At 40.4% G+C, this 21,474-nt stretch overlaps 2 protein-coding genes across 3 annotated transcripts; both read right to left on the bottom strand.

Moving 5' to 3' along the window:
• Positions 1-1,079: 1,079 nt before the first annotated feature.
• On the bottom strand, positions 1,080-3,615 carry apnl (actinoporin-like protein). Of its 2 annotated transcripts, XM_037688759.1 has the most exons (4): positions 3,567-3,615; positions 3,157-3,368; positions 2,970-3,077; positions 1,081-1,976 (listed from the first exon to the last, which is right to left on the bottom strand). In XM_037688759.1, the coding sequence occupies exons 3-4, from the start codon at positions 3,071-3,073 to the stop codon at positions 1,520-1,522; spliced, it is 561 nt and encodes a 186-aa protein (XP_037544687.1). In that variant the 5' UTR covers positions 3,074-3,077; positions 3,157-3,368; positions 3,567-3,615; the 3' UTR covers positions 1,081-1,519. The 2 variants fall into 2 exon arrangements, with proteins under 2 accessions (XP_037544688.1, XP_037544687.1); XM_037688760.1 differs by lacking the exons at positions 3,157-3,368; positions 3,567-3,615 and having other exon boundaries at positions 1,080-1,976; positions 2,970-3,148.
• A 2,378-nt stretch (positions 3,616-5,993) lies between these two features.
• LOC119421392 (bryoporin) lies at positions 5,994-10,119 on the bottom strand. Its single transcript, XM_037688758.1, has 3 exons — positions 9,932-10,119; positions 9,524-9,632; positions 5,994-6,688 (listed from the first exon to the last, which is right to left on the bottom strand). Exons 2-3 carry the CDS (start codon positions 9,625-9,627, stop codon positions 6,259-6,261), a joined length of 534 nt encoding a protein of 177 aa, XP_037544686.1. The 5' UTR covers positions 9,628-9,632; positions 9,932-10,119; the 3' UTR covers positions 5,994-6,258.
• Positions 10,120-21,474: the final 11,355 nt, after the last annotated feature.

Below are 21,474 nucleotides of genomic sequence, written 5' to 3'. Positions count from 1 at the left end.
TATATATATATATATGTATAAACAGCACCTTTTATGTCGGTGAGTTATTTTGATGGAAATGATGGAAATGTCCGATGTCCGATATTTAACTTTATCGATAATATCGGCCGATACTGATACCGTGCCGATAATATTGTGCATCCCTAATAAATTATGTATACGTTGTGTTTAAAAATCTTCATTTCACCACATGTATTTGCATCTAACTGTGCTGTTCTCAACCAACCATGAAGACGCACACGTGCAGCACACGAGCTCTCACGATACAAAATATGAAAGTCGACACGTGTGCTAATATTGTAAACAAAGACAACAATGCTGAAAGCAACATATTTGTCCGTATGTCACTCATCAAAGCTTCAGAGCCGTTTATGCTTCTATGTATATGACAATGAGCAAAACCTTTGATGTATGCGTCTTTGCGGCAGGAACCTTTAACAGGGAACACTTTATGCAAATAAACTGAAGGAGCATCAGAAAGCCGGTGTTGAGAGCCCAAGCAGGAATGGTGCTTCCTGATACGTTTCTATGAGATGTAAATTCCATCTTCGGTGAAACATCTTCATATTTTTAAAAAGGTTAATCGCAGCGTCCTCAGAGAAATGGTTCACGATGCTGCTGTTAAAAAAAAAATCCTAATTTCATCCCAGTTAAAGTTATAAAATGATTTTAAAGATAATAAGTTACATAGAAGCCATATTAACGAGTCTTATATTTATACTGGACAGAATCATAACTGCAAGAAGTTATTTTACTTAGCTTGTGCTTTCCAGAGCTCTGAATGAAAACTGATAACTGTTTTTCCAATAAAACAAACAAAACAAAACATTATTACTAAAGAAACTTCACAGATTAAGATATTGTTGGGTTTTACAGTAAGATATTACTAAACTAATATTACACGTAAAAAATGAGCCATTTTGTTTCTGTTTTTCTCTAAATCCCAGGTCAGAATGGTCATTTTAAAGTCCTCGCAGACACACAAGGCACGTTTAGATAGATGGTGCGCTCAACATTCATCATGTTGAACGAACATATTTCCATCATTTTCAAGCCTTCTTTCTAACTCAAAAGACAAACGCACAAAAGCTTCAGCCAAAAGGTTTATTTGATTCCTCACAAGGCGGTGTCAAGGTAGATTCAGACAAGCGCTCTGTGTGTTTCATTAAGCTGTGCGCCCTCATCCTTTGGCGAATCATCCTTTGATTCCCATTTCTAAAGATCCCAGTTTAAAACTGAATGGCACTGAAGCACAGAGGTGTGTAAAGACAGGACATTTCTGCCAGGATTTAAAAACAAACCCTGATCTGTAGATTTATTTCAAGGTTAAAGCTGCTCTCTCAAGCTACTCCATCATTTGATGTAGTTCACAATCTCCTCTTTTCATAGATTCGTAGTTTGCAGTGAGCAGCTTTAATACTGAGGCGTACATGTGAATAATGACACTTCTAGATGCTCTAATGACAAATAATGTGCGATACAAAATATGAAAGAATGTAAATATTGGTGAAGAACGTTACTAGTATGCCTGCTGGCCCATGGGTGTGAAAAGCTTGTCCCACACCTCCACCTTGAGGATGGCTCTTCCCATGGGACACATGGTGGCTTTGATGTCAAGGTAGTTCCCCACGTAATTGATTCCTGACCCGTTGGCTTCTGCTCTCACAAACCCGTGCTCGTTCTCCTTCTTCTCGTAGTACATTTCTTTGTACAGATCTTTATCACAGTTACGGCCCTTTTTATAGACGCCAACCGCAAACCAGTTCTTGTACAGGTTGTAGTCCCAGGGCACAGAGAACATGATGGCCAGAGTCTCGATGTAGTCGTTGTGGGATCTTTCAAAGAGGTCGTAGGTCATCACGCCAACGCAACCGGTTGCTTTTCCGCCCGACTTTGTGAAGGTGCAAACCTCTGTTTTCAGGGGGCGCACTGAGGGTTGAGGTGGGTTGTACGTCTCTCCATTCTCCAGGTATGCTCTGAACACACAAACAAGCACATGCAGCATTTGTCACGTCTAGACTGGACTATTGCAATGGTTTATTATCTGGGTGTCCAAATACTTCTTTAAAACATCTTCAGTTGATCCAAAATGCTGCTGCCAGAGTCTTAACTGGAGTTACTGGGAGAGATCATATCTCTCCAGTTTTAGCTTCTCTCCATTGGCTCCCTGTCAAATCCAGAACTGAATTCAAAATCTTACTTCTAACCTACAAAGCTCTCAACAACCTAGCTCCATCTTATATTACAGATCTTATTGTTCCATATTTTCCTAACGGAGCACTTCACTCTCAGACTGCAGGTTTACTTGTGGTTCCTAGAGTTTACAGAAGCAGAATGGGAGGAAGATCTTCCAGTTCTCAGGCTCCTCTCTTTTGGAACCAACTTCCAGTTTCTGTCCATGAGGCTGACACATTGTCCAGTTTAAGACTGGGATTAAGACTTTCCTTTTTGATAAATCCTATAGTTAGGGTTGTCATGCTGCTATAGACTTAGACTACTGGAGGACAAACTGACCTCATTTCCTTAAATTAATTGTTAAAACTGAATAGTTTTCATTTGATACTATTTCTATCTTAACATATGATTCTTGACCTGCCATTGTGTATCTATTCCTACCAAACCCAGCCGGTCGAAGCAGATGGTCCTCTTGTCCTGATCCTGGTTCTGCTAAAGGTTTCTTCCTCATGAGGGAGTTTTTCTTTCCACTGTCGCCTTCATGCTTGTTCAAGATGAGAGTTCAGTGATGGAGTTAAACTCAAAGCTGCTCCTCACATAAATAATGTTCAATTATTATTTTATAGATGAATGTTTCTGTTCAATTATTATTTTATACATGAATGTTTCTGTTCAGTCCCTGAGACGACTTCTGTTGTCACTTGGAGCTTTAGAAATAAACTGAACTGAAGTGAATTGTCCCAAACGACGCCTCATTTAACACAGAGGTTTCTCAGCTTCGTCTCTTTGCTTACCTGGGGTTGATCAGGCAGAAGTTATTAGTGACGTTTGTGATTTCAATCGTCGCACTTCTCTTGCTGCTCACATCAGCTGCCACAGCCTCCGCAGTCTCCGCCATGATGCTTGTAAGGCAAAGATCAATCAGATGTCAACCGGACAGCACGGAAACTTTGACTCTGAGCTTTGCTGCACCAAACACACCAGGAGTTGTGAGGACGGCCCTCGTTACAGAGCAGACTGGAGGAGCTGCACTCTGTTGGCAGCACCGTGACCTTCAGACGAACACACTGACTGGTGCAAAGCGTGAATGAGGACTTTTACAAGCTGATGAGGTTTTAAAACAGTTGTGAACAATCAGAGAATGGCTGCAGACTCATAAGAAGGAGCACCACTTCAATTAGAGCAGTAAGTACCTGCAGTAATGAGAAGAGTGAAAAGATAAAAGAAAGTCATGTCCCCTTTTAGCAACAAGAACAGGAAACAAATCAAACCAACGCCTCACCATCTGACTTTTATTTCACACATTGCTTTTGTTAAAAAGTAAAAAAAAAAAAATCTTTAAAGGGAGTCGTCGTCCCCCTCCCCTAAGTTTTATGTTCTTGGTGACTTACCTGTTCAAGTGCTCCGAGGTGAAAAACAGGAAAAGGTTGGAGAGGACCTGATAGGAGGGACTAGTTTTTCTTTTTTTATTTCTCCCAGGGATGTTTTCACCCTCCCACTTGCAACACAACATAATTTGGAACAGGCACACCCTCTTTCTACACAGCAAGTCATAACCCCCCCACAAAAAGACTAATAGAACAAATACTGGTTTGCACTTAATCAAACAACCGCACCCTTGTCTGGAAAAAGATGTGAAATGTTCCTGCTTGTAGCAGAAACCATTCACTCGTCAACACGTTTATTTTAGTTTTAGTGCCCGATAGGCGAAGGAGTGACAGTGTTTTGTTTGTCTTTCTTTATTCTTAGCAAAATATCTTGTGAGTCGCTATACAGGTTTTAATAAAACTTTCAGAAAATAATCACTGAGTGAACGTTGACAACCGATGACCTTCTGGAGTCAATTTGATTCAAGATGGCTGCCACATCAAAGTAATCTGAGTAAGATACCACTTTACAGTAAGGCTCCCCTTAAAGATGGCTAATAAATAGTTTATAGATATGTTGTTAATTCCTCTATAAACACTTTATAAATAATTAACAATTGTTTATTATGCATTAATTAAGGGTGACAGAGACAAAACTGACCAGTTTCTTTCCAAATAGTGCGACAAATCTGTTCACCTACATATTTCATCTAGAGTTGTTCTATGAAACATTTCAGACTAAGTTACTATGTAAGAACAATAAACTTTAAACCTCTTTTTTAGGATCTAATATTAGTTCTAGATACTTATAATACAGGGCTGAAAAACAACATTATATCCTAAAAAAATAGGTTTATAAATGTTTATTGTGTTCACAAGGTAGTAACTTAGTCTGAAATGTTTCATAGAACAACTCTAGATGAAATACGTAGGTGAACTGATGTGGCTCATTATCTGGCAAGAAACTGGTCAGTTTTGTCTCTGTCACCCTTAATTAATGCATAATAAGCAGTTATTAATGATTTATGAAGTGTTTTTTTAAGATGAATTAATAATGTCTCTATAATCGATTTATTAGACATCTATAAGAGAAGCTTTATTGTAAAGTGGTACCCTGCACAAACATGTAAAAGGATCTAACTGAGTCTATTTTGTAGATATTGCGCTGAAGTTGATGTGGTAGTAGCAGAGACTTCTCCCTAATGTAATGTCTGAGTGCGAACTGATCTTACAAAATTTGTGTTCAAAACTGCTCTACTCACTACTTTGCCTGTCTGTCAGCAAAATATCTTGTGAACCACTGAACATATTTTAATGAACCTTTCAGGAAACGATGTACATTTAGATCTGATTATCTCTTGAATGCAACCCAATTCAGGATCAGCACCACAGTCTATGACACACAAGTCATTACGACTCAGGCAATGCAACACAGGGGTTCCCAACACTGGTCCTTGAGGAACACCATCCCGCATGTTTTAGTTGTTCCTCTGCTCCAACACAGCTGATTTTAATTAATGGGCTATTAACAGGCTTCTGCAGAACATGAAGTAATTAAACCACTGAATCAAGTGTGTTGGAGCAGGGAAACAACTAAAACGTGCAGGATGGTGTTCCTCAAGGTCCAGGGTACAGAGATCACTGATGTAACAGATATTGAGCTTAAATTGGTGTGTTAGTAGCTGAGCATTGTCTCCATCATGTTGTTTAAGGGCAACACTATGCGTTAAATCTTTATTTCAAACCTTAGCATCATCTGTTCACATCAACCCTCTTAATTTCACAAACGATTGGACAGATTTCAATGAAACTCTCAGAAAGTAAGCAATGGACATACATCTACAACCGATTACCTTTGTGAGACAACCCAATTCAAGATGGCTGCCACAGTTTGTTGGTTATATCCAACACAAAAAAGTGTTAAATCCCAGTGAAATGGAAAAATATTGTGCTAAAATGAGGTTTATAGTAGCTTAAAGTTATTCACAAAACATATTTCAAAGACTAACAGAGCATGCAAGATACTGCAATATTACATGTGCTTGCAGCATTATTGTTTAAGATGTGAACAAACAGGAAATAATATTGTCTAAAAACTTGTCATGAAAGACATTCAAGGAATGTTCTGCTTTTTATTATGACTCTGTCTCGTGTGGTTTGGGATTGCTCGTGCACTGTACACGTCAGGTCAAGACTTATTTTCTCCACGTCTAAGGTTTGTTTTCCAAATTCCACACAATCATGCAAAAATAGAGAATCTCCTCGTTTGTGAAAAACAACACTGTTATTTTACCAATTAAAAAAACATCTACGCAGACGTTCCATCTGGCGCTGCTCATTAGAATTGGATGGATACCGATAAGAGATTAAATGATAATTAATGTTCATCTGTGATAATGGAGGCAAACAGAGTGAAAACGCAATCCACACGACGAAACACAGACGTTGGATCTGAATCTTTTATTACCACAATCAAAGTGAAGAGAGTGTGCAACGTGAACACGAGCCCGAGACGTTAGCTAATGGGAAATCAATGAGCTGGCTGTCAGATATTGATAACGCTCAGCAGTAGCAAAATACAGACGACAGCAGAATCAGTCTTCTTCTCCTGAGCCTCTTCTTTGAGATGACAACAGTGGTCACATCAAATGAACTGGATTCACTTTGTGGACACAAGGATAACAAAGAAGAACCAAAAACAGAACAACAGAACACGCTAGCTGCCCATTTTATCATAGAGCTCTACTTTAACAATAGCTTTTCCTGTTGATGACATCGTAGCTCTTACATCAACATGTGTAGCTTTATATTCCAGGCCACACCCGTTGGCCTCGGAGCGGGCGAAGCTGCTGAGGTCTTTCCCATCGTACAGCTGCTCGTACAGATGTTTGTCACAGGCCCTGGATTGCTCCACCACACCCACAGCCAGCCGGTTCTTGTACAAGTTGTGGTCGAAGGGCACGGAGAACATGATGGCCATGCGCTCGGAGCAAACCCGGCTCCGCATGTGGAAGAGGTCGTAGGTCAGCAGGCCGACGGCACCCGTGGCCGTGTTGTCGTCCTTCGTGAAGGAGCAGACTTCTGTCTTTTGGGTCCGAACGGTGGGCTGAGGAGGGTGGTAACTGAAGCCACTGGACATGTAGATCCTATAAAAAGACAATGCATAGATAATCATTACTGCTGATGAAATTTAAATGAATTTTCAGTTCGCCCACTCCCTTTCACGCTCGACCTTTGAACTAAGCTCATTTTACGATGTGTCCATTTTGATCAAAGCTTGTGAACAACAACACTGTGCACCTTCTCCTTCATCAGCAAAAATCAAACACTTCACCAAGTTAGAGAAGCTTCTTGATGTACTTTCTGAGTGTTTGCCCATTCAGAGTAAAATAACTTCAGCTGATGGATGGAGTGTGACTGGAAGTACTACTGTGGAAACAACAGCGACTGTACCTGCACGCAGTGTGCAATGAGGCAAAGCACGTCACTGCGTGATGGATAGGCGGATGTTCTCAGTAAGGTAATGTCAGACGTAAAAACCACTGATCCAATATATAGCCTGTCCTGACAAAGCTGGGTGACTGTAGAAACATGACTCACATTGCAAAGACGGAGCATTCCCCCTCACGTTTGGTGTTACATTCTCAGTGTTTTAACTCAACAGCTTTGTCTTTTATGTGTCTGCTAGTAAAATATGTCATGAATCACTTGACAAATGTTGCAGAAACTTGCAGAAAGTAATAATTAGATATACCTCTACAACTTGCACTAGTTAATGCTTGGAGTTAACCCTCTTCAAGATGGCTGCCACAGTCAACCGAAGATAAAAATCACAAGAAAGGCTATAACTCAGTCAGTTTTACAAATAGTGGACAACAGTTTAGTAGCTGAAGGTGATCATCAACATATATTCTGAGCACTAACAGCATGCACAAGACCTATGTTCAAAATTTTACTACAAACTGTTCACAGTCATCTCTGTCAGCAAAATATTTTATGAACCATAGGACACCTGCCGTACACCTCGCACCACCATATAAGTTGCATCAGTCCAAATATGTCTAATCAGAGTCAGAGTCAGAGTCAGAGTTTCTTTATTGTCATTCGCACCTCATGTGGTACATGTGGTGGAGCGAAATTATGTACACAGGGTCCCAGTTACATCCAACAATAAAATGTATAAGAAAAACAGTAATAACATCTAATGAAGTGGAATAAAACATTAATAAGTCACTTCGCCGTATAAGTTGCGTCTATTATGTGTCACCGCTGACCACCTGGAAATGTGGGCCAGTGTTGTGTCAAAAATCGATTGGCTGCTAAAAGGTGGCCGCGGGAGCGTGCACGGGAGGACTTTAACAAGAATTTAACAAGATTAACATTTAAAAACAATTATTTCTTAGCTCAACATTATAGCAAAGGTGTGTCTCAGTTGAACTTTTCCTTAATAAATGCACTTTAATGGTCAAATCAGCTGCAGTTCTCCTGCGCGGTGAAATGCAGCTGATTTGACGTTTGCTCCTGGAGTTCCGGAGCGAGAAGAAGGTGGCTCTGTATGGCAAGCCAAGTGGTTCATTAATAGAGATGCACCGATCCAATATAAATATGGTATCGGTACCGATATCAAAAAAACTTCTGGATCGGTATCGGTGACGATGTGACCGACCTATGACTGGGTAGATCTATTCACTCTAACTCTATGCTCTGAGTGACGTCACGTGCCAGCGTACTAACTGAACAAATTAAAGTTGTGTTGTTTTTACATGTTTGACCGAGCTTGTGAAGCTCTGTGTGTTTAATGTTCTGGTGCAGAGTTTTCAATAAAATTGTAATTCAATACATTCATGTCCGCGTTTAACAAAAATGTTTTAAGTTAATTCAGCACTGGTTTGTAAGCTCAAACATCCAGGTAGACAACAAAAACAGCTAAATCATGTCATCTGGACCCGTTTCTGAAACAGGTCCAGATGACATGATTTAGCTGTTTTTGTTAATTCAGCAGTTTTTCTGTATCGGATTGGTATCGGTTGATACTAAACAGCGGATATTGGTATCAGATCGGAAGTGGAAAAAAGTGGATCGGTGCGTCCCTAGTCATTAATAGCCATGTTTACCTATTAATGAGACACTTGGCTTGCCATATACATTGTGGGCCCTTTAGAGGCTGAAAATGGTAGAGTTCAATACTTTCTATGTCATTTGGTTATAAATATGAAAAAAAAAAAATGTATATTAGTCTCTTTGGTGTAAAAGTCACAGGACGTGCAAATTGATGCAAAAAGGTGTGACTTATACTGAGAAAAATATGGTAATCATTTGACATTTAAATACATCTACAACTAAAACCTTTTGGAGGCAACCCAATTCAAGATGGCCGCCACAACCAACTGACCTTAGAAAACACAAGAATAGATATAATTCAGTCAGTTTTATAGAAACTGCACTAAAATGTGATGGAGTTGTACACAGCACATATTCTAAGTTCTCCTCATTACGAAATAGTTTGGCTTAAAATTTTACTGTTGGAATCCACATGTTAGCAAAATATCTCAGGAACCACTGAATGGACTTTAACCAAACTTTCAGAAAGTGTTCATTGTAATCATTAATCACACCATTAAAGTGATTATCTATCTTTAGGAGTCAGTTTTATTCAAGTAGGCTGCCACTATTAATTAACATTAGCCAACACCGCGGTCTAATCAACTTTAGTCTTTTCAAAAAGGCCATAACTTTATCAGTTTTACACAAATTACTTTCACATTGGACATGGTAGTAGCTGAGAGTCATGCTCAGTGCATACCCTGAGCTCAAACAGATTTTGCAGGATGAGATTGACCATATCATTTGTAAGTTTTGACCAAAATGTTCCAAGTCCGCCCTGAATATGATCTTACATGGCACAGACGATGGTGGGTGACATGCATTGCTCTAATTTGAGTCAGCGTTGTAGAATATGAAATATGTGCTTGTAGACTCACACGGGGTTGATGAGGCAGTAGCTGCCGCTGACGTTGGTTATTTCAATGGTGCAGTTTCTGTTGGTGCTGAGAGTAGCCGACACAGCCTCTGCAGTCTCAGGCATTTTCACTGCAACGAAAGGATACGGACCAATAATCAGCATTTATGTTGCAAAAAAAGTATAAGTTTAACATGCATTTACACTCAAAGTGCAAATTTAGGATTTAAGTCATCCAAAATAAGTTAGATGTTTGCATTTCCTGTTTGTTTGTTCAGTCAGAGACAGTTTTCTGTAAAGAACGACTAAAGTCGTGACATCACAACACACCCCATGAAACAGATTCACTAATAAATGGAACATTTTCTCTGCAACAACAAAGACAAAATGAGGAGACATTCTCGCTCTGAGAAAGTGTGATTAAATTTACCTTTTAGAGCTCAACACCGGTGTTGTGCCAGACTGCAGCGTCAAAGTTCTTATTCTCAGATCCCACAGAGAGGTGGAGAGTGTCCTGTGTGATTCCACCTCCACAGAGCCTGCTCCAACACAAACACAGACACGTCCTCTGCACACGGAACGCACACAACCCACCACAGGAAACCCAAACCGACCGAAGCCCTTCGGGCGTCTGATTTCATGTGATCACTGTCATAATGAGGGGCTTTAACTGGGGTAGGCATGCGCTCAAATTAATTAAGCATCATTTTGTGAATGCTGATTCATAGTTTTAGCTGTTTGCAAATTTACTTGGATGGGAGTTCCTTTTCCACACAATATTCAAAACTGATTATTTTTACATATATTGTGCTATTTTAGATATTTCTGCGTCACAACAGGAGATGGGTGCCACAACTTTTGTTTTTGTAATTTTAATTTAATTTATTTTTTTGCAAACATTTCCTTGTCAAAATACACAGATTGTTTCAGTTCTTTTAAAAACTTGTTTTTTTAAATCGGCTCTATTATGTCTTCTTAAACTACTTTTAGGTTTTAGCTACCATTTTGCTACCTTTAGCATTTAGCTAGGCTTTTGCTAGTTTTATTTTCTTGTTAGTATTTTCAAACTTTCATGTAGCCATTTTCTATTTTAGCTAGCCTTTTGCTACTTTCAGCCTACCTTTTTCTGTTTTGGTGTTTTACGTTAGCTCGCATTTTACAGCTTTTAGTTAGTGTTTTGCTACTTTTAGCTCATCTTTTGCTTTAATATTTTTTGTAGTTTGCTCCATTTAGCTTTTGGATAGCCTTCAGCTGTAGCTTTATACTTGTAGCTTTTAACCAGCCTTTTGCCACTTACTTGTTTACTTTTTCTAGCTTTTAGCTCATGTTTTTGCTCTTTGTAGCTAGTGCTGCCTCTTTCAGGTGTAACAAATGTTTCAGCTTCTTCAACACGTTTCGGCAGTCATTCAGCTTCAGCGTTCACTGTTTTTCATGAAAATCTCTCCTCTCTAGTTTCACATCACTCACAAAGTGTTTTCAAGGGGAAGAAAATTATTTTTCTGCACCAAGTTTGTGCCGCACGTCGACAGACAACCACCACAGGTTAACGGTTTAAATGAGGTTTCACCTGTTGCACTACAAGTGAGACTGAATCGTATGTGCAGTTCTTGTTCTGTCTTGCTTAGAATGAAACTCCCCTTTTGTTTTTCCAGGCGTTGCTCAACTGGTTATTATTGCAGGTGAGGGCAAGCAACAGATTCCTGTGGGTCTCCTGAAATCACTCACACATTTCCACACACCGTTTCTGAGCTGCTGACTCTGCTGCTGCTGGATTATGGAGCCGAGGAGGAGACGCTCCTTTCCTTCCATGTCGCTGACAAAAACACTCTTACGTAAGAAAGATCAACACAGAGCTGCATTATACTAATCCATATAATTATAAGATCCAAAATATTTCCACTTCAGAATGTTTCGCATTGTGTTCATTGACACTCATCTCAGAAGGCAACTATTTTTGCCTGATCCTCCAGGTGTGCTTGTCTGGTTTGTTAGTAAAAATATCTCAAGAACCAACGGACAGATTTAGAGGAGCCGTCAGAACATAATCGTTAGATGTTCATCTACAACTGATGCACTTTTGGACTCTGCCCGATCCAAGATGATGTCTCAGCTGAGCGAGTTTAACAAACACTAAACCAGAAATAGCGCAGCCAATTTTAAGGACTTCAGCTGAAATGTAGTGTTTTTTACTCTGAGCCCTAATGGGTCACTTAAGACATCTTTCAAAATGTTTATTTAAAAACCTTTAGTTTAACCTCTGGTATGGAAGACACTGAGCGACAGGCGTTCCTTCAAGAAGAGCTAAGCTTGTAATTATTTCATAAAACAGTGTGTACAATATTATGGTGGTTCTGTTACATTTCTTGGATACCTGGAACTTGTTAGATGTCATTCAAAGCTTGAAGTCAGCAGATGGCACCAAACATGCATTTGCACAAATACATTTGCACAACAGAGAGTGTCAGTTATAGTTTGCTGATATTTAGCCGGTAGGGGTGGAAAAAAAAAATCACTGACAAACATTATATTATATGAGGCATGCGTGTCCTTCAGTTTGTTCTATGATTATTCAGAAATACTATATGTCTTTAAGATGTTTCTACTGGATTATAAAGACAGAAAAATGATATGAAGCGTCCACATTTTTAATATTCAAGCTGTACTTTGGAGCAGTTCGGGTGTGAAGCGGCTGGGATGAGAATCAGCACCTCCAAATCTGAGGTCATGGTCCTCAGTCAGAAAAGGGTGGATCGCTCTCTTTGGGTCGAGGGTGAGGTTCTGCCTCGAGTGGAGGAGTTCAAGTATCTCAGGGTTTTGTTCACGAGTGGAGGAAGAATGGAGCGTGAGATTGACAGATGGATTGGTGCAGCAGCTGCAGTACTGTGAATTCTGTGCCGGTCCATTGTGGTGAAGAGGGAGCTGAGCTGTAAAGCAAAGCTCTCTGTTTACCAGTCGGTCTACGTTCCTGCCCTCACCTACGGACATGAACTCTGGGTAGTGACTGAAAAAACTATATTGCAGAAACAAGCGGTTGAAACGAGTTTCCTGCACAGGGAAACTCTTCCTTAGAGACACGGTGAGACGTTCTTCAGACTGAAGAAGTCTTTCGGATGAAAGACGAAACGTTTCTTCTTCCTTTTTTGTTTTTTTGAATGTCCAGAGGACCGGACTTGAATTTTTTAGAATTATGGCTAAAGTTTTAAGCATGGATGGTGCACAATGTTTAGCATTTTGTTTATGTGTCATGGACGAATTTCAGCTACTACCACAACAAAAAATAGATCAATATAGATCAATATCTGTAGGACTGCTTAAATAAAAGTCATTTTTCTGTTAGTCAACGTTGATCTCATGTAGCGGCACATTGAGTGAGGCTGACTACCAAATGTAATCAGTTGTAGATCATCCAGTGATTACTCCTTTAAAGTTATGTTAAAATGTATCCACTCATCATCCATCCATCCATCCATCCATCCATCCATCCATCCATCCATCCATCCATCCATCCATCCATCCATCCATCCATCCATCCATCCATCCATGCCACGAGGATCCCTGGTGCCCATCTCCAGCAGTCAGTGTGCGAGACGCGGGACTCCCTGACCAGGTTCCAAGTCCATCACAGTCTGGTGATATTTTGCAGACAAATGAACACGTGCACAGACACAAGTTAAAACACTCTCATCGCTTTGCTTTTTGGCAGCGCGCGATAATAATTTACGTAAAATACTGTTTTAGAATGCAGATTTAATTGATGCAACTTGTCAGCGCAGCAGTCTCATGTTCCTGAGCCTTTGAGCCCAAGTTGCAACAGGAAGTGCAAATAGCCAGATTTTTTTGTTGTGCAACTTTGCTCACCTCTGCAGAAGTTGCAGCCGAAAGACAAACAACAGCAACAACAATCAACAGGACACCATGAACACTGAGGCTGAGAATCAGAAACCATGCATGAAAGTTGTTTTTTTGTAACGTGACTTCTCCTTTGCTGCCATCTTCAGGCCGAACTTGACTTCTTTTACATCAGTCAGTAGCTCTGTTCCTCCTTTGGAACACAAATGCAGTAAGGACATAATTGCCAGTAAGCCGTGCCTCTCTTGAGCTGCACTTACAGGGGTTAACAGAGAGCACCCTGCATTGTGCATGATCACTAATTTAAGAGCTCATCTCTCGCCAAATTACCTTCTTATTAAGCAGGTGTGTTAAATGTAATCACACTCCAGTTGTCTTCCTGAGAACAGCTAGTAAGAGGGAATTAAAGATGGCAGCAAAAGAAAAGAAAAGGCGTAATCACTGGTAGTGCGATGCTGAGGCTTTCAGGGTGTTATGACAAAGTAAATACACGCTGACTACATAACCGTATTTAATTAGTGGCTGTCATGTCAGGAAGTCAACCTCGTGTCGTCTGTGGTGCAGTTTTGGTACGTTAGACACCTTTACTGACGCCACGCTTTGTGTGTCAGGTTGTAGTTTGAGTGAAGCTGAAAAAAAATAAACATGTATGAACCGTTTTTTAGGATGTAGCACAGCTCATGATTTGCATCAAATCTGAGCTGAATCAAATTAAACCGTCAGTAGTGAGCACGTTAGTTACAACAGTGTGAATGCTGATTCAGTATACCGTATTTTTTGCTGTATAAGTCGCAGCTTTTTGCATAAATTATCCGGCCCTGCGACTTACACAGCGAAGCAACTTATTTATGTTTTTCTCATATTTATAACCAAGTTTTGGCTGAGATCTGACGATTGAATTCATTCTGGAAAATATTGAACACTAACATTTTCAGCCACTAGAGGGCCCTTGACTAATATGGAAAGCCAAGTGTCTCATTAATAGGTAAAAGTGGCTATTAATGAGACTCTTGGCTTGCCATATAAAGCCACCTTCATCTCGCTCTGGAACTCCAGGAGCAAATGTCCAATCAGCTGCATTTCACCGCGCCGCCCAGGAGAACTGCAGCTGATTTCACCATTAAAGTGCATTTACTAAGAAAAAGTTCAACTGAGACACACCTTTACTATGTCAAGCAAACAAATAATTGTTTTAGGTGGTTATCTTGTTAAATTTAGAAGAAATGCACAACGAGTTCTCCCGTGCATGCTCACGCTGCTGCGAATCGGCTTTTGAAATGCAGCTGATTTGGTGGGTGGAAAAATTAGCTTCTGTTCTAGTTTATGGATTTTTTTAATTAACAGATAAAAAAAATAACTATTTGGTCACTGATCTTCAGCACAAATAAAAAGCTTCAGGAGACAAATTATTCTTAAAAGGAAACTATAAAATGCGGGATACTTAAAAAAAAAATCATTTTGAAAACAAGAAAACTGATTCAAATAAAAGACAAAAGCGGAGTGCACGTTGTTTCAGTGTTTTTTCCACAAACATTTGTAAGATGCATTAGATTTAAAGAGAAACTTCCCTTTTTTTTAAATGACCCTAAACACTTTCAGAACAACAACAATTTGATCATTATACCTAAAAGAAAATAGGAGAAAGTTCTCCCAGTTTTCCCATTATATCCATTATTACATATACACGCTCTCCATTTTGTCTACTATGTGTCTGGTTTTGTTTTGACCTTTTCCCAGAATCCCTTTTTTCTTTTCCAAATGTGATATCAATATAACCGAGCCCTGGGATGCAGAATTGGCCACTTAGGAAGTGTGAAAACAAAAATCATTGCAAATTGCTCGGCTGTCGTTGGCTTTGGCAGATGTGCCAGACGGGTTTTTAGGCTGACATAAAAACATTGGAATAAAACTGCAGGAAACTGTGGCACTACCATTATTTTCCCAATCTGTAAAGTGAAGATTTAAAAACATTTTTTAAATATAACACATAAAAGTCTTGCACTTCTGATGTAATTGAAAAACGCCTTAACAGAAAGCTGTTTTTCTCCAGCTGATGTCTCTTTCACGTTCGGTCCCACTCTTGCACAGCTCCTTTGCAGCTCTAATGATGCATAAAATCAGTGACATTTCTGCCACTTGAGAGAGCAATTTGGTTCTGTCTTAATCTCTTTATCTCAGCAGATACACCTGATGATAACAGTACGCTTCAAGCAACGAATATTCTGACTTTTAAGACCAATTATGTTAAACAGTGTCCACCCAAGCCTTACATTATCTGCGGTCCATTGTTTAAAATATAAAACATGTTTTCATCGCTCATCTCGTCAGCTGACTTCTTTTTCTCTCCAGCTGGAGCAATGAGAAAATCCTCTCATCGTGCATTTCCTGTAAAGCAACAGAGATGTATATTTTTAAACCCTGAGGATTCGATGTAACTTTTCCAAACTGGTGCAAATAGAAAGGTCACGTCTCTGCAGTCTGTTTCGAGACTGATGTAAACAAAACACGCAATCATGACTAGAATTTATAGATGCACTGAAAAAGAATAGACGTGACTAATTAGATCTAAATTAGGAAAATGCTTTCCTGTTTACCTTCTTAAAATGTATTTCATCGGTAGCGGTTGATATAATATACATATTATACGTGTATATAAACCAGCCACTAGAAAGAACAAGCCAGTTTATTTCTGTTTCTGGTCCCAAGCCCAGGTAAATGGTGAGGGTTGTGTCAGGAAGGGCATCTGACGTAAAACACTTTTGCCAAAATAATAATGTGAGTTCATCAAAGCAAAACCATACCTGATCGTTCGAGACCTGAATTAACAACGACCGCCACCGGTGCTGTTGACAAACAGGATGCCAATGGAAATTGTGCTATTGTTAGTCGAAGACCACGAGGAGGGAAACGTGTCAGGAGACAGAGGGAGAAGAGGAAAATCAAGAATGTAGGACTGAGGGTTGCAACTCTAACTGTGGGGACAATGACAGGAAAAGGTAGAGAGCTGGCTGGCATGATGCTGAGAAGGAAGGTAGAGGTTTTATGTGTCCAAGAGACCAAGTGGAAGGGTAGCAAGGATCGCAGCATTGGAGCAGGGTTCAAACTGTTTTACCATGGTGTGGATAGAAAGAGAAACGGAGTAGGGGTGGTCCTGAAGGAGGAGTTGGCAAAGAATGTAGTAGAGGTGAAAAGAGTGTCAGATAGGATGATGTGTCTGAAGGTAGAAGTAGAAGGTCTGATGCTAAACGTTGTCAGTGGTTATGCTCCACAGGTTGGATGTGATGTGGAGGAGAAAGATACATTTTGTAAAGATCTGGATGAAGTGATAGAGAGTATTCCCAGGGAGGAGAGAGTGGTGATGGAGCAGACCTGAATGGACATGTTGGTGAAGGAAACAGAGGATGAGGAAGTGATGGATAGGTTTGGTGTCAAGGAAAGAAACCAGGAAGGACAGATGGTGGTGGATTTCACCAAGAGAATGGAAATGGCTGTAGTCATCACTTATTTCCAAAAGAGGGAGGAGCATAGAGTGACCTATACGAGTGGAGGAAGGAGTACGCAGGTCGACTACATTCTGTGTAGAAGAGGAAACCTGAGGGAGATTGGAGACTGTAAGGTTGTGGCAGGGGAGAGCGTGGCCAGACAGCATCAGATGGTTGTGTGTAGAATGACTGTTGTGAAGAAGAGAAAAAGAGTAAAATCAGAGAAGAAGACCAAATGGTCAGAGTCAGAGTCGGAGTCAGAGTTTCTTTATTGTCATTCGCACCTCATGTGGTACATGTGGTGGAGCGAAATTATGTACAAATGGTGGAAGATGAAGTAGGAAGAATGTTGTGATAAATTCAGAGAGGAGCTGTTAAAGGCTCTGGGTGGTAAGAAAGAGCTTCCAGATGACTGGACTACTACAGCAACAGTAATTAGAGAGACAGGTAGGAAGGTACTTGGTGTGTCATCTGGACAGAGAATGGATGATCAGGAAACCTGGTGGTGGAATAGTGAAGTGCAGGAAGCTGTTCAAAGAATGAGATTAGCCAAGAAGAAATATGACAGAGAGAGGACTGAAGAGAGGAGACAGGAATATAAGGAGATGGGACGTAGAGCGAAGAGAGAGGTGGCTAAGACAAAGCAGAAGATGTATGATGAGTTGTACGAGAGGCTGGACACTAAAGAGGGTGAGAAGGACTTGTACCAATTGGCAAGACAGAGGGGTCAGGCTGGAAAGGATGTGCAGCAGGTTAGGCTTGTTAAAGATAGTAATGGTAATGTTCTAACAAGTGAGGAGAGTGTGACGGGAAGATAGAAGGAGTACTTTGAGGAGCTAATGAATGAAGAGAATGAAAGAGAAAGAAGAGTAAAGGTCATAGAAACTGTGGACCAGGAAGTGGGAAAGATTAGTGAGGGTGAAGTCTGGAAAGCTCTGAAAAGAATGAAGAAGGGGAAGGCAGTAGGACCTGATGACCAGTGGAGGTTTGGAAATGTCTTGGAGAGATGGCAGTGAGGTTTTTTACTCAAATATTCAATGGCATATTTGAGGGTGAGAAAATGCCTCAGGAATGTATAAGAAGTGTGCTGGTGGCCATTTTTAAGAACAAGGTGATGTACAGAGTTGTAGCAACTACAGGGGAATTAGGTTGATGAGTCACACGATGAAGATCTGGGAGAGAGTTGTGGAAGCAAGACTTGGATGAGAGGTGACTATCTGTGAGCAGCAGGGTGGTTTCATGTCAAGAAAGAGCACCACAGATCCATCTTTGATTTGAGGAGGCTGATGGAGAAGAACAGAGAGGGTCAGAAAGAACTCCATTGTGTCTTTGTGGATTTAGAAAAAGCATCTGACAGAGTGCCGAGGGAGGAGGTGTGGTGTTGCATGAGGAAATCTGGAGTGGCAGAAAAGTGTGTTAGACTGGTACAGGACATGTATGAGGACAACAGGACATGTATGAGGACAGCAGGACAGTGGTGAGCTGTGCTGTAAGAGTTACAGACTATGATGTTTGCAGATGACGTGATCTGTGGTGAGCACAGAGAACAGGTGGAAGAGAACTTGGAGAGGTGGAGGTATGTACTTGAAAGAAGAGGAATGAAAGTCAGCCGTAGTAAGACAGAGTCCATGTGTGTGAATGAGAGGGAGGAGGTGGAACAGTGAGGCTACAAGGAGCAGAGGTCACAAAGGTGCAGGACTTCAAGGACTTGGGGTCCACTGTCCAGGAAAATGAGTAATGTGGTAAAGAAGTGCAAAAGAGAGTCCAGGCAGGATGGAGTGATGGAGAAAAAGTTTCAGGAGTGATTTGTGACAAAAAGGTGTCAGCAAAGGCCAAAGGAAAAGTTTACAAGACAATGGTGAGACCAGCTATGTTGTATGGTCTGGAGACAGGAGACAGAACTGAAAGTGGCAGAGATGAAGATGTTGAGTCACTGTCACTGCCATCAGTTTGTCTGGTACTAAAAGAAGACGGAGCGTCAGAGAAATGTACTTTGAATGTAGCTGCTATACACAGTACATCAAACTGAATGACTTCTATTGACAACACAAGAAAACATCAAGTGGTTAAAAAGTTGCTCATACTCTGATTTTGAGAAGAGTACTTTGTACTTTTACCTTAGTATTTTTTACAACAGCAGTACTTTTACTTGTAACTGAGTACAATCTAAGCAGTGTAACAGTACTTGTACTTGAGTACAAATGTTCAGTACTCTTTCCTCCTCTGATTTTTTCCCATACACAAAACGGTCATTACAGAGTGTCCAATGAACTCTAGCGACCTTTGATGTAGTAGCTGATACTGTGATGCTCAGAAGCGGTTTCTCTCACGTACAAATGTAAAACTCCACACACTCATTTTAGCTACAGATCCATCCCATATTCTAAATATCCCTTTTTTATACCGCGTTACCCACTGCATAAACTCTTACAGTTTAATCAGCCCTGAGAAAGGAGATTCTGATTAATCTCTTCAGTCATCAAAATGGTCTTCAAAGGTAAAGGCTCTCAAATGAAGGGTAATGGGTGAGGGGGAGAGGAGGGGGGTTATGCAAACTTCACAGTGATTAATTTTGGCCTGAAACGTATCTGCGCTGATGGTAGCCGGGAGAGGAGCGTATTGATTGATTGCTACAGGGGCCGCGAGGTTCTGCACATTTACTTTTTGATGAATCGGCTGTCAGGGCCTCAAACAACCAAATATGGCCGTGTAAATGAATGTTTAAGCGATTATGGTATAAGTGTAAATATTACGCATCCATTAAGGAGGATTACATTTGGTGCCACTTGAGGAGGAGGAAGAGGAAGGATAAAGGGACACGCCAGCAGGATACTCCTCAACAGAAGTGTGCATAAGAAGAAATGTGGTTTTAATCTGCATTTAATGTTTTAGAGTCCTGACAGAAAAGACCTTGACATTAATCTGTCTGCAAGTGTTAGAGCATGCACAGGCTCAAGAGTACGCGTGTGTGCGTATTTGTGTGGGCCGGGGTGTGTTTTAAAGAGGGCAAGTCTGAAGACGAGGGCTTTACGTTGACAGAGCATGCCAACGCATCCGCCCGCTCAAATTACCACGCGACAAAACACATCCAGGGTGTCGCACAGGAGGTGAGAGTGGGAATGAACGCCTGCTTCAAAAGATGATTTTCTCTCAACGTAGATTAATTCCTCCACCTAAGAAAAATCAATGGAATAGGAATACATTTGTGTCACCTCTTGGAGACAAAGACGTGAAAACACAGGACGGAGGCAAGATAAGACAACGCACGTCAAAATGACTAAATCTCGCCAACACAACGCAGAGTATGAAATCAAAAGTTTATCTACACTATGTCAAATGGTGCAGGATGAGACCTCACGCCAGTGGTTTTCAGATAAATCGATAGAAATCACTCAATATGAACAAAGTGAGGGGCTGTGGCAGCTTGGTGGGCAGTGACACAGGCTTGAAATCCTGAGGTTGTGGGTTCGAGCCCAGGTTGCATCAAGAAGGGCATCAAAGTTGTAAAACAAAATTGCCAAATCTTTCATGCAAATGTGCTCGATGTGGTGACCCACGAAAAAGGGAGAAGCTGAAAGAAACTTACTTATTCAATACACCGGATTTTTCTAATTATAAGGCGCATTCTGCAAAACAAAACAGTTGAGTCAAACTTTATTCAACTCATTCACTATAACCACATAAAATCAGTTCGAGGTCAGTAGCACAACCAGAATTAACACCTGATTATAAGGTTCACTGTCAGTTTGTGATAAAATTTAAAGGTTTTAAATGTGACTTATAGTCTGAAAAATACGGTAAATGAGTTCTCAGCTGAAGTTTCCAAAAATCAAGAGGAAGCTTGAGTCACATGATCACATGTCCTGGTCCAAACTGTGAGGAGCTGAGACGGAAGAGTTTTCACTGGATGAAAAGTTCTGTCTGGAGGAATCACTTTCAATTACTGACAAACTGTCACATTTGTTTTGGTCTGAGCAAATGAGCGGGCTGATGTGTTAATTTAGTCCCACATCTGTTTACTTCTGTTGTGTGCTTGTCTACGTGGACAAAAAAAAGTTTCAAGTCAAAGAAGAAATGGAAAATATTCTGTTACGGATTGGAAGAGATAAAAATAACACCTGTATCTGAAAAATTACAATATGAAGATTAATAAAATGAATATAACAAGTTTAAACAAATCAGTCCAGTTGTCTAAGTTATTTAAGATTTTAATAAGGAAATGTGATGTTATTACAAAACATAAAAAAAAAAAATCCCTTTTGGAAACAGCATCAGTGAAAATTAAAACATTAAACCAGAAATACAGAGATAAAAAGAAATCAGTCCTCATTAGTGAAAGGACTCAACATTTCTTCCAAATATGTGCTCGTGTTGTTGTTTCCCATCACAAAGTGAAAAAAGGGAATTGGACATAACCTCCGTCCATCCGTCCTTGCGTCCATCCATCTGTCCATCTGTCCTTACGTCCATCCATCTGTCCATCTGTCCTTACGTCCATCCATCTGTCCAACTGTCCTTCTGTGAATGTTGTGCGCACAATAACTTGGGAATAAAAGTGAGGAACTGAAATTCATTTAGGTGTGTTGCTGTATCTAGGCGAACTGGGTTGACACTTCAAAATCCAAGATGACCACCTGTATAT

This window comes from Nematolebias whitei, chromosome 15 (assembly GCF_014905685.2).
Source record: "Nematolebias whitei isolate Nwh7 chromosome 15, NemWhi1, whole genome shotgun sequence".
Lineage (NCBI taxonomy): Eukaryota > Metazoa > Chordata > Actinopteri > Cyprinodontiformes > Rivulidae > Nematolebias > Nematolebias whitei.
Note: the sequence above shows the minus strand (reverse complement) of the source record. Positions and strands in the feature narration are given on the sequence as shown.

Excerpts from the sequence above, each read along its gene's own strand:
- apnl (XM_037688759.1), bottom strand. The coding sequence starts at position 3,073 with ATGGCGGAGACTGCGGAGGCTGTGGCAGCTGATGTGAGCAGCAAGAGA. Across the intron at positions 1,977-2,969 it reads TTCTGCCTGATCAACCCCAG|AGCATACCTGGAGAATGGAG; the intron begins GTAAGCAAAGAG and ends TTGTGTGTTCAG.
- LOC119421392 (XM_037688758.1), bottom strand. The coding sequence starts at position 9,627 with ATGCCTGAGACTGCAGAGGCTGTGTCGGCTACTCTCAGCACCAACAGA. Across the intron at positions 6,689-9,523 it reads TACTGCCTCATCAACCCCGT|GATCTACATGTCCAGTGGCT; the intron begins GTGAGTCTACAA and ends GTCTTTTTATAG.